Source organism: Meriones unguiculatus, chromosome 20 (genome assembly GCF_030254825.1).
Source record: "Meriones unguiculatus strain TT.TT164.6M chromosome 20, Bangor_MerUng_6.1, whole genome shotgun sequence".
Lineage (NCBI taxonomy): Eukaryota > Metazoa > Chordata > Mammalia > Rodentia > Muridae > Meriones > Meriones unguiculatus.
The window spans coordinates 72,264,538-72,277,699 of record NC_083367.1 but is presented as its reverse complement, the minus strand read 5'-3'; the positions used below and the strand labels follow the sequence as shown (position 1 = coordinate 72,277,699).

Below are 13,162 nucleotides of genomic sequence, written 5' to 3'. Positions count from 1 at the left end.
AACCTTGGCAGGATGTTGACTGAGGCTCTGATTTTAAAAGTTGCTAATGTGTTATTGAATAATGTGAGTGATAAATCCAACTCTTACAAGGTAGACTTGAGCCTTTCATTTTTTTGTTTCTTACAAGTGACATAAAAAAAAAAAGAAAAGAAACATTGACCATTTAAAAGTAAACTGAAGGCTTGAGAAGAATACAATGAGTTCTTCATTTATTAGCTTTAAAGAGAAAATTAATGCGTAAAAAGCAGAGGCATGGAAAGCTGTTTCTCGGAAGTCTACATGGTAATCAGAAAGGTTGGCTTGAAGACAGGAACAGGCATCCGTGATGGACTAGGGGAAGAATGGGTAAAACAGAACCTCAGTAACCCAGATATGTTCAAATCCACAGGTCCCAATGGCCGGCATCCTAGAGTACTTAATGAATTGGCCGAAGTCATCACAGAACCGCTAGATATCATTTTTGAGAGCCCGTGGAGGACTGATGAGGTGCTGAAGACTGGAAAAGGGCATATTTAGAACCTTCTTTCACAAAGGGAACTGGATGGTGACTCTGGAAACACTCATCAGCTTAACTTTTGCTTGGAAAATTCTGGAAAAATCAACTTAGTAAGCAAAGCAACTCACTTGTAGTAGTTAGTAATAAGGCAGCAGCATACCACCCATATATCCTGAACTTGGTTTTAAAAAGACCCTCCATGTGGAAAGGAGTTCGATGTACATCTCTTGGAATTTCTCTCCTTTGCTCTTTGACATTTTCATCATAATATAAGGGTTGACTAAGACTTATGGGTAATTTCTAGTTTTAAGTATACTATATAAAAGTAAGTTTCTTATAATAGCTAATTAATTATATCATTTTCAAATTAGTCTCTATCTTGAGAACTTCCATTTTGTATTTTAACATACATGCTAGTTTATTTCATATAGGGCCCTGTTTTCATCAAGTTATGATATTTCATATAATTCTATATAAACTAGTTTGGTGAAGGAACTCTTATTTTAGGTACTTTATGTAATGATTTCACATATAAGTGTAGCCCCAACACGGACAGATTAAGGAAGAAATTATTTTATTAAAATGTAATCTAGTAGAGGTATGACTGTTACATTAGGAGTACCATGTTTTGATACATGTGAGCTGTTTACACACTTCTTCGCTTGGAGACTTCCTCAAGCCTCCCCTCTCCCCTTCCCAAGTTACCTTGTCTCATCTCTCCTTCAGTGTGCTTTGGATACCAGTCTGGGGCAGGGAAGTGGGCAGTAAAGGTGTGTGTGTGGAAACCTGGAGGGTTTTTGTTTTTCTTTCTTTCTCATCATTATTCCCTCTGGGTGTCAGTAGTCTGATTTTCTACTGAGAAAATGCAGCCAGGACAATGGAGTCTAAACTTAGTTGAGAGAAAGCTACGGATGTTTTACTAGTGTTAATTAGCTGGGGCTGGCAAGTTTTGAGAGGCCCCTCTCTCCCCAGCTGTACCGTATGGTGGACTCATCCCTCCACTCCTCGGAAGCACAGCAGAGATGCAAGCTTCTGTCACTATAATTACGGACAAGGACAGGAAATTCATAAAGGCAAGAGACTGACACCCACCTTGTCTCTGGGAATAGGCAGGCAATTAAGAGGGGATCAGATCTCCAGAGGCATTCGTGGCATAACACTGTTTTTAAAATCTAAAGTTTAGACACTTGAGCTGCCTTTAGAGATGAACTGAGGCTCCGTGCAAAGCCTTTCTCAAGCTTAAACACGAATGTGAGGGAAATTAAATTCTGAGAGCATGCGTGAGTTTCCCCTTATGTGCCACATACAAAACTGCTCATCGTCTTTTCAAATGAGCTGGTCTTTAAGATACCTGTTAGAATTTTTTTAAGAGGTGTAGGTGCCTGTATAGATTACTGATATGATTTATTGTGATAATAAATGACTTCCAGGTTGAGACCTCATTTCCAGGTGCCGCATCTGTGGCAGATTTATTTTACAGATGCACATTTGCATGTATTTGTTGAACTGTGGCTACCAAAGACCCAATTTCTGAAAAATCTATTATTTTCCCCAGAGGCAATAGAATAAAATCCTCTGCAACCAAAAAGGGCACTTAGGTCCTTTCAGGTTTTATTTTCTATTTGAATGATGTCCGACTTTAATTATTTGGCTAAATTTAAATCTTGGCTCTATGCCACTATTGGAATTTGAAATTAACAATAATCTACCTGAATTATGAGTCACAAGTTAGGATGGTTGAATAGCCAGTGGGTCTGAAAGACTTCTTAGGTGAATCAAGAAGAATAAAGTTTGGAGAAGAGAATCAAACTTCTAAAAACTCGCTAAGTCCTTTGTATGAAATCAAGACAGGGTAAGGCAGCACATCAAAGGAATTCTGAAAGCTGAATTGCATCTGCAGGGACTTATCTTTAAGAAGAGTCAATTCTCACTGTTTTTTTTTCCTTTTACATAAACACTGATGATTTCCTTAATAATATCTGAATGTAAAACATGAAAATATGACAGCAAGACTCAAGTCTTGATCATGTTGATTCATAGTTCTCTGAAAATTAAGTCAAAAGTGATAGGGTTTTATTTTATAATATTGAGAGGTTTAAAGATTAATAGCAGTTTTTTCATAAAAAAATTGGGAGTGTATGAAGAAATATTATTCATGCAAAATGTTGCTTTAATATGTATGGTGGCATTCATTCATAATCCCAGCAAAGAGCCCAATAAAGAAATCAGAACAAAAAAGCTAAAGTAGGAAGGACTGTGGAGGTAGCGCAGTTAGTAAAATTTGTGCCATACCTCCATGAGGACCAGTGTTTGGCCCTAGAACCTACAAAAAAAAAAAAAAAAAAAAAGCCATGTGTGGTGGTAGGTACTTACATCACCAACGTGGGGGAAAAAGAGAGAGCAGGGTCCCTGGGGCTTGCTGGCTGGCCACCCACACCTACTTGGTGGGTTACAGGCCCTGTGTTGAAGCAATCAAAACAGAAAAACCAAAACAAGGTGTGCCTGTAGAGGTACACCTGAGGCTGACCTCTGGCCTCCACATGGCTATGCACGTAAACACATACACACACATACATACACACACTATGAGAGAGAGAGAGAGAGAGAGAGACAGATATTTATTTCTGGACTTAAGGAAAATAACAATTTAAGGGAAGAATAAACTCTCAGGGGGAAAAATCCTGCTCAAGTGTTGGCTCTCCTGTAGTTTCTCAGTCCAGAGGATCAAGTAGTTCCTTAGATGAGAGAACTCTGTAACATGGTTGCTAATTTGAACTACAGAATAGCAGTGAGCAGTGAGTTTTTCCTTTGAAATTACACAAATTGTAGTTCAAGATCTAGAATTATCCCAGGAGTCTTTCCTGTGGTGATGCTGCTTGGTGCATGAGCTTGAGGAATCATTGCAAATAATTCTGAAACTTAAAGCTTCTTTTCTCTTCTCCATAAAATGGCAAAAATAAGTATCTCCTCTACTCCTTAAGAGGCTTAAGCCGTCTACAGTTTATATTCTCAGTCTTTGGCTCAGGCATGGCATTAGCAGGCACTGACTGTCTCTCATCCCACCCTCTTCCTGAAGTTCAGTTATTTTCTTCATTTCCTCTTATGTGGAAGAGATTACCTTAAAACCAACTAGAGAATTCAAGTACACATTGACATGTCCTGCTGCTGTCTGTTATGTAAGTCCTTTTGCTTTCTTTCAGGGCTCAGAAAAGCTACCTTGTGCTGTCACAATAGGAGTTCAGCAAATGATTAGAGTCTGAATGAAGAGAATCTGACTTAACTACAATAGGCTAGGGAGATTGGCCCAGTCAGGAAGATGCCTTGCAAGCACACAGGGCTGAGTTAGACCCCGCAATCCTCATTTACAAAGGACATCATGGTGGCCAGTACTTATCAGCCAGTGCTGGGAAGGTGGATACAATTGGATCCCTGGAGTTAGCCTGGTCTGCTTTAGCCCCGGGTTAGTGAGAAACCCTCTCTTTGGTTCTGACACACACATAAGGTGAATGGCATCTGAGGCACAACATGTGAGGTTGCCCTCTGGCTTGCACACACACGCATACACACAAAGTGATCAAGTTCATAAATGCCACCACTTGTCTCATCTGGAGAAGCTGTCATATATACAGATATTTTGTTAGCGTTCCTGCTTTTCTAACAGCTTCAGGTATATGAAATCAGGGCATGAATATGGCAGATGTGTGTCGTCCTATGTTGCACAAAGTAAGAGGGCAAGTGACTTCACCTCATCACCGTGTCTGTGATGAGTCCGGCCAAGGGATGATGCAGAGGATGAATCAACCAGCTCTTTTCTAAGCTGTCAGGAGAGGCCAGTCATAGCAGTGAGCAGAGACACCTGCCTCAGAAGTGGCATCAGCATGTCCGAATATTTTATCATTAAGAGCGTGAGTGTTGTAAACAGTTCCCTTGAGCAGGGGGTTAAAGAACAACAAAGAGAGATGTTAAAGAGGTAAGATGCAGGGGCAATGTTTCCCTCCTACTGAATGCGAGTGACATCTAAGCTCGTATGAAAGTCGTCTGTCCTGGCAGGTGAACTATTCCACACTTTCGAGGATCTAGGTGAGTCTAAGTGGAATATTAGAGCCAGGGACATAAGCATGAAATGAAGACTCCATCTCCAATGGCCAAATCTCAGTCCCAACCAAGTGGCAAGAACTGGGAATGTTTTTACGTGAGATAAGTTGGTAACGTAGAATAAAACAGGAGTGTGTACATAGATGCTTTGTGAAGCACTGTCAGGTTGCCCAGAGCAAAGCAAGCTATGCTTTGGTTTCTAGAATATTCTGATTTTATTCTTATAATGGGTCTTATTGTTAATTACACATTCCTACATCAGATATTCTGTAGTATTAGATTCTTGACTTTAAAATCATTTGGTGCTTTGTATGAATTTCTAATGAGATAGAATCCAGTAATTCCCTTGCACAATCACCAATTACTAGTTTAGATATTTCTATTACATGCAAAGGGAGGGAAAAAAGGCAGGTAACTTAGAAAAATGATCAAGCTTACTTTTCTCTCTTTACTTATCAAAATAGATATTTTCTTTTAAAGTTATCTAATTTCTAGAAATAAAGTTTCATATTTTATTGTTCTGTAAAGATACAGTTTAAGAAAATAAGTGGTTAAGTTCCACAATAAGAGCTGTGTGATATTTATTTTCTCTCTTTTCCTTTATTTTTCAAAAAAAAGTTTTTAACAGTTTTTCTCAAATTTCTTCCACTAGGCCAAAATCCAATTATAGAACTTCTGAACATTTAAAGTGGACATTTTTTATAGATATATACTGTATAATGCCTTTTCTTAGATTAATTTTTCTTATTCCTAAAATAAAAACAAGAAGATGGCATGTTAAGTGAGACCAATGTGAGACAGTTTACCATTCATCGTGGCTGCTATCCTGTTAGATGAACATGTTATGAGATACAAGTTGGCTCATTAAAGTCATTCATTCAAAACTTGTCTCCATATAGAAGTTTGTCCCAACACTTGAGAGGTAGAGGCAGGTAGATCTCTGTGAGTTTGAGGCCAGCCTGGTCTACAAAGTGAGTTCCAGGATAGTCAAGGCTACACAGATTAACTCTGTCTTGAAAAAAAAAGTTGTCCCCATGTAGAAGTTTGTGCATGGGGCTGAGAAGTCAACATGGTCTTTCTGAGTCAGTGGTCCTCAACCTTTCTAACCTGAGACCCTTTAATACAGTTCCTTATGTTTTATGACCCACAACCAACCATAAAATTATTTTCCTTGCTACTTCATAACTACTTTTGCTACTGTTGTGAATTGTATTGTAAATACCCAATATGCAGTATGTCTGACATGCGGCCCCTGTGAAAGGGTCTCCCCTCCCAATGCTGTTGTGACTTACAGGTTGAGAACCACTCTAACTGGTCAAAAAAAAAAAAAAGATTTTTCTGATTGAAAATCTCCTTTTGGATTTGTAAACATAATGACAGAATAACATTTTCCTCTTTCAGTTGTTTTGTTTTTGTTTTGTTTTGTTTTTAATGGAGAGACTGTATGTGGCAAGTCGGTGAAGAGCCTAATTGGGACATCATTGTGAACTATGTCATATATGTAGCATTGTGATTTGCAAACATATGTTTCTCCTTCAATAAATGTCACAGCTTTCACAGCAGGTCCACCTTGGCCTCTTTTGTAGTCTTTTACATTCTGATGAAGGCAGCATTCTGCACATTGTTTAAACTGGTATCTATGAATGTTTATGATTTGAAAGCATGACGGTCTGCATGGAGAATCAGAGTTCTAACTTCTAAGAAGCTCTCCTGCACTGCATGTAAAACTACAAGTAAGTCCATTATCTATGGTTGGGTTGATTCATGTGAAGGTTGGATATGAACAGGAGGACCTTCCCTTACCTGATTCTGAGTAGTCATAAAGGCTTACACAGGGGTGCGTTGGTTGGTAGGAAGAGTCCCGTAGCAGCTTCTTTACCCGAGGATCTGCTGGGGCTCCCACAGCACTGCATCCTCTTGAGGACTATTGTGATTTAACTGCAGAGAAGCCATGTCTTAGAGATCCTTAGACCTTGAGTCTTGAGTTGAAAGCCAAACATAATTGCTTTGGGATTTAAGGACCTTGCAAAAGTGGAATAATCATTTTATTTGCTTATCATAGTCCTCAAACATTAGTTTGAAGTTTGGTGGCAGTGCTTTGGGCTATATGTGTCTTCATAATTTCTAGTGATTGTTTTCATTCACATTGAATATGAGATGAAATTAAATTTAAAGTGAAGATGTAGTTTTTTTTCCTACTCTTGGTTTTTTTGTCCAGTGTAGGTCCCAGTATTTAAAGAGTGCTATAATATCTTTGAAAATGATTCATCTTTTTTGAGTGCACTGAGTTTGAACTTAGATCATTGGCTTATGACTTAGCCTTGGCACTAGTCCATGTAGCCCCAGGGCCCTCTAGAAACCAAAACCAAACTATGAAACCTAATATTTCACCTCCTAGTCTTCCTTGATTTCATAGGCTTATTTAGAGAAGTTTATGATCTTGATGGACAGCATTGAAATACTTTTTTTTTTTTTAAAGATTAGGGAGATATCTGCATGCAGCAAAGCTCACCAAAAAGAGTTTTATAGAGAATAGATGGTTTAAGTCATTAGTAAAAGTCAGTTCACATCAGGCAGCTTCTAAAAAGTCTTTCATCTGAATCTGGATAATGAATGCTCCTAGTTTCATTCCAGGCCATCTGGTGCCCCGCTGAGAATTTTTGTTAATTTAAAAGAGAAATCTTAAACAATTTTAAATGAAGAAGTTACTCCTTGCTCTCTCCTTAGACTCACCCCCTGAGGATAGGGTAGATTCATGTAATTATGGACACTCTTTTGGCTAGCATCTTCTACTTTAAGATACATTCTTGCTCCAAAACCAGGATGCCTGCAGAATCTCATCTGCTTCTTGGTTGAGTGATGAGCGTTGATTGTGAAGTCTGTGTATTCAGTGTGCATTCTTTATATCCCTATCAGCTCAACCAATTTAACTTCAACTTCCTTCTGAAAGTTCATCAACCCACCCAGGAGCATTGACAAAAATAGCCTGTGGAATGAAGAGCAAGCATTCAATTTTGTCCTAAATTTTTGTCTGTAAATCAGTAACCCCAAATCCAGTCTTGGATTTCTTGATAAGCAGAGCTGTCTAAGCCACTTCCTCTTACACCTTCCATCTCCCATCTGTGAAAGCATTCAGGAAGCAGAACAGTCAAATGCACCCTGGGAAAGGTTTGAGAAACAGATGGCATGTGAGTAGCAGCATGTCTGTAGGAGAAAATCACCACGTGACATCACCCGAGGTCTCTGGTGAACTTCACTACACCAGGAGCAGTCTGTTTTAGCCCCTAGTAAGCTTGCTCCAACTTGGTGCTTCCCCAGTTCCTAGTGTATTTTTCTGGTACCATGTAGGCACTGGCAATGTTGCTGAATCAGTGAAGGAAGGACTGAATGAACTTCTCTCATGCTGAAAGAAATTAAACTCCAAGGTCCGTAAGTTGGTTCTAGTAGGGTATTTCCTGTTTCTAAGAAACTTTGAACAGAGCACTGTGACTTTCTGCTTGTAGGCCAGCCCTTTGCCTTCAGACCTGTTCAGCCACGTTTCCCGTTGTTGGACATTTAGCTTGCATGGCTTTGTTGTTATGCAGGTTTTCTATTGGATAAAGTCGTAAGTTCCAATAGTTTACCAAACAGAATTTCATGTACTCCATGTATTAAGTAACTGAAGTTATGTCAAATAATAAAATGACACATTATTGATATCAAGATTTTCTTCTTTTTTTTTTGTTGTATTTTTCTATTTTGAATTTGTTAGAGGAATGTCTTCATTCCTGCAGCTACAACGTCTGAGTATCCATCTACTCCTGCAAGGAAAGCTGGTCATACTATGTTATTGCCTGTTATATGTTAGTACATGGTTTCTGCCAGACAAAATATAAAGATGTGGTGGCTTGAATAGGCATGGTCTCCATTGACTCATGTGTGTGAATGCTTAGCCTGTAGGGAGTAGCACTATTCGGAGGTATGGCCTTGTTGGAGGAAGTGTGTCCTTGTGGGTGTGGGCTTCGAAGTCTCATATGCTCAAGCATGGCTCACAGTCTCCTTCTGCTGCCTGTGGATCAAGATGCAGAACTCTCAGCTCCCTCTCCAGCACAGTGTCTGCCTGCACGCCTCCATGTTTCTCACCACGGCAATAATGGCCCAAACCTCTGAAGTGTAAGCCGGGCCCAGTTAAGTGTTTTCTGTTAGAAGAGTTGCTGTGGTCATGGTGTCTCTTCACAGCAATAGAAACCCTAAGCAAGACAAAAGACATTTTGAAGGATAAACTTCCTGTTAGCATTTTGGACGCACTCTGTTTTAGGTATAATTAATGTTTAATTTGTGTTCCATGACTTTGTCCCTTAAAAAAAATTTTCCCCCTAAGGTTACCTCTGCCTCCTACCAGTAGAAAGGTGAGTACTTAGGAACAGCACAGGGTTGTTCAGACCTGAGTTTGAGTCCCTCAGAGCCACTATGAATTATGATTGCTTGACGGCAGAGACATCATGACACTCAGCAGTGATTCTGTGTCTGCTTTCTTTCTTCCCTTTGATATGCACAGATTACATGCAAAAAGGGGAAGGGCATCAAGCCTTTAGACTCACAAACTTGGAATCCCAGCTGCCTATGCATGGCTGTGGATCTTATGTGAAGGCAAGGTGTATCCTTACTACATAGTAAGGTAGGCATTGTTGACAGGAGGAAGCTGCAGGAGTGGAGTATTGAAAGGGCAGTTTGTGACTAATGAATTAAAAACTGTTTCAAAATACATCAAATAAAATGCTTATAAATCAATATTATTAATATTAAAAGGACATTTAATAGATACCAAGCAACCAAAACCTTGACACAGTCTTCACAACTATGCAAAGGATTGTTCATTTATGAATTGTTCTCATCCTATAGTTGAAGAAACTGAGATAAAGATGAATTTTGGGTATTTAATTTATTTATTGTTTTATTAATTACAGTTTATTCACTTTGTATCTCAGCTGTAACCCCTTCCCTCATCCCCTCCCAATCCCACCCTCCCTCCCTTTTCTCCTCCCATGCCCCTCCCCCAGTCCACTAATAGGGGAAGTCCTCCTTTCCTTCCATCTGACCCTAGCCTATCAGGTCTCATCAGGAATGGCTACATTGTCTTCCTCTGTGGTAAGGTTGTACTCCCCCTCAGAGGGAGGTGATTAAGGAGCTGGCCATTGAGTTCATGTCAGAATGAACTCATTACTAGGGAATAAGTTTTGGGTAATTTAATCCAAAGCCACGTAAGCAATAACCAAGAATCTGAAATTTGAATCCCAATAGTATCATTTTAAGCCTGCCTTCTTAACCTTTATGTGTCCATGGAAGTCAAAATTACTGTCAGAATCAAATATAAAGACTATCTACTAAGAAGCCAGAGAGAGAAGATTGGCAAGATTTGCCAGAAAAGGGGGGGCTTCAGGTATGAGAAAATCAACTGATGATGATGTCTAGTCCATTTGTGCTGTAGAACAATATGCAAGATCAGGTCATTTATTTTTGCAAGGCTCTGGCAGCTGGGAAGTCCAAAACCAAAATGTTGGCAGGTTTAGTTGCTTCTGTGGGGATTCTGTCTTCACATGGATGAAGGCAGAATGGAAAGAGAGTGAATGAGCTGTGAAGCCTCTATTGTGGTGGTCTTAATCTCATTTACAAGGGCTGAGTTTCTTCTAAAAGTTCTTGCCTCTTAATATAATTATGTTGGCAATATGAGTTTTGGAAGAAGCCTGGTTTTCTACTCATGACTTTTCCAAATCCGCTTTACCTTATATGCAGTACATTCACTCCATCCCAGTAGCTCCCGTAGTCTTAACTCGTCTGGGTATCAACACAAAGCTGCAAGTCTTGAGTCTCTGCCATCATTTTACAGATACGAGCACCAAAGATACGCTTCGTCCTGAGGCCAGTTGCTCCCCAACTGTAAACATGATGTGAAACGTGAGTTTGCAGAGTTCAATGGTAAGACAGACACCAGAGAGTGTCTTAGTCACTGCTCTGTTGCTGTGAAGACACACCACGACCAAGGCAACTTATAAAAGAAAACATTTCATTGGAAAATTGCTTAGAGCTTCAGAGGATTTTCCCATGAGCATCAGCATGGGAGACATGGAGACAGCCAGCAGGACAGGCCTAGCACTGGAGCAGTAGCCGAGAGCTCATGTCTTGCCTACAAGAGAGCGACAGAGAGAAAGAGTGATTCTAGGTCTGGCTTTGCTCTCTTACAAGAAGGCCACACTCGTAATCCTTCTGAGCAGTCCACCAGCTGGAAGCAGACATTCAAATACATGAGGCTATTTGTATCATTTTCACTCATACCACCGCAGCATGATCTCCCCACTCCCAAAGGAAACAATAGGAAAGAGGACGCGAGTAGCAGGTCCCCAGTGAGGGTGAGCCACAACATGGGAAACATTAAGTCTCAAGGCAATAAAATCATCTTTTTAGACTGTATGTTCCATTGTATAGACAAACTAGTTCAGGGGCTGGACCCTCAAGGGGCTAGGAAACTCAACCCTCATGAATTTTGTATTGTAGCGCTTCTGAGTTGGAGATTCTTGTTTCTCTCCTTGGCTGGTTTTGCACAAACACTAATAAAAATAAAACTGAGTAAATACAAGACGATTGTGTAAACCTCTTTTCCTAGACAGATGTGTGTAGCATTTTTTACTCATATTCAGCTGTGACCGTTCCCCAGCTCTCAGGCATGCGACTACAGAACATTGAAGGGAGCCTGTGCATCCGGATTTGAATGTGAGTTTAGATGCTGGAACTTTCTTGTTCTTATTTATGGTTGTCTGCAGAAGATTTTTGAACAGACACCCATTCTTTCCTCAAGTGGCCTATAAGTGACTTGTTGGCTGAAGAATTATGGGCTTGTGGCTCTGCAGTTGGGTCATTGGGCATGACAATCATATTCTGACATGTGATGACATGCATATGGTGAACAATACTCAGAACTGACTGTGTTGTGCTAGAGATGCAGACTGCCAACGTAAGATGCACAGGACCATATTAAAAAAATGGACGGAGGTTCTCTCTTGTTCTTCATCCTTTTTAATACATTTACAATGTAGAAATGTGTTCATTCAAAGCAAATTCGAGGCATCTTGTCTGCTAAGTTACGAGGAATTTTGACCAACTATTTGCTCTTTAACTACTCACCTTTGTCTATGCTATTGAAGATGTTTTCATATCTTTGCCTTGGACTTAAATAATAATTTTTGATTGTTTATAGTTGAGCCTGTACTAACAGTCTGTAGTGCATGTCAGACATGATTTACCCCACAGAAGTATAATGTGTATTGGTAATGTTTTGCTTACTGCCATGCTTCTGTGTTTTATGGAGACCTCTGGCTCAAAGAGAGTCCTTAAACAATGATTTAAATATCACTTTATAGAATTTAATACCTCCCCCTATGGAACAATACTAGTTTCTTACTTGAGTGTTTTGTTTTAATCTCAATGCCCAATGGTGGCTGAGCCCTCTACAACCTGTATGCCTACCTTCTCTCTAGAACAGGGATTTGTTCTCCTACTCATTCGGAGTAAGAAACTGTACACACATATGCGTGTGTGTTAACAACCAAATGAAGTAAAGATTATTACCGAGGTTCTGTGCAGGTGAGGCAATAAAGGCAGAGTTTAAGTCGCAGAGAGAAGTGACTTCACCTCTGCTAGTCTCGATGTCCTTAGGGTTGTAAGAAACAGCTTTGCTGGATTAGCTGTATTCTACACAAAGCACACTAAATTTGACCAGTGACTGAAATGGAATCTCAGTTATAATACTGTTCTCTTTTTCTCTTTTCCCTGAGGAGTGTTGTCAAATCTCCATTTGAAATGGTGCTGTACTAATTCTGAGAGAAAAAAAATGGAAATTTTAATCCAAACAAATAATTTTCTATTATAAAATTTAATTCTCTTTTAATATACAGATTAATAATACACACACACTTGAATGAGAGGAGGAGAAAGGAGAGGAAGAGAGGCAGAGACCATGGTCTCATCTCACTGTGTAGCCCTGGATATCCTTGAACTCACAGAGATCTACATACCTCTACCTCCAGAATGCTGGGATTAAAGGTGTGTCCCACCATACCTGGCAATAATATCTTCAAGGACAGAAAAACTAACAAAGAGTTTCCACTCATGCCCAAGGTTTCCTAGCGCCTGCAGCGTTCTCTGTGTAGCCCATGTTGAAGGAAGTGTGGCTACAGTGATCTGGCAGCTTCGGTGGAGTCATGAGTTAAGCACCTTAGTGTCCTCCATGCTTTCTTGAACTGGTTGATTCCATGACAAACCGAGACTTTCAATGGTTCCTGACCTCTTCCACCTCAATGCTCACATTAGAAGTACTACTTGAGAGCCATTTGTTTCATTGTGCTCACCACATTCAGAGCACGGTGCCATTACACATTAGATGTTAATGCAATAATTTGATAAGGATAATTAAGGCTTAGATTTGAAGAACTTTGAAATTATTGCCTCAAGTTTTTTTTTTTTTCTTTTTAGCTCTCCTGCCTGATGTTTGCCTTTCTTCTCTTCTTTCTTTCTTGTTCTTTTTAAACTTTCTTGGAA

General features: G+C 39.7%; 1 protein-coding gene across 2 annotated transcripts in view; it reads left to right on the top strand.

The window, feature by feature from the left end:
• Samd5 (sterile alpha motif domain containing 5) overlaps positions 1–13,162 on the top strand; it is a 417,785-nt gene that overhangs the window by 47,592 nt on the left and 357,031 nt on the right. Inside the window, exon 2 of one of the 2 annotated variants that reach the window (XM_060373700.1) lies at positions 389–6,153. The exons of the other annotated variant lie outside the window; for it this stretch is intronic. Coding sequence (XP_060229683.1) covers positions 389–451 — 63 coding nt within the window. The 3' untranslated portion in view covers positions 452–6,153. Of the gene's footprint in view, positions 1–388; positions 6,154–13,162 lie in introns of those variants that run through there. 2 annotated transcript variants of the gene reach the window in all.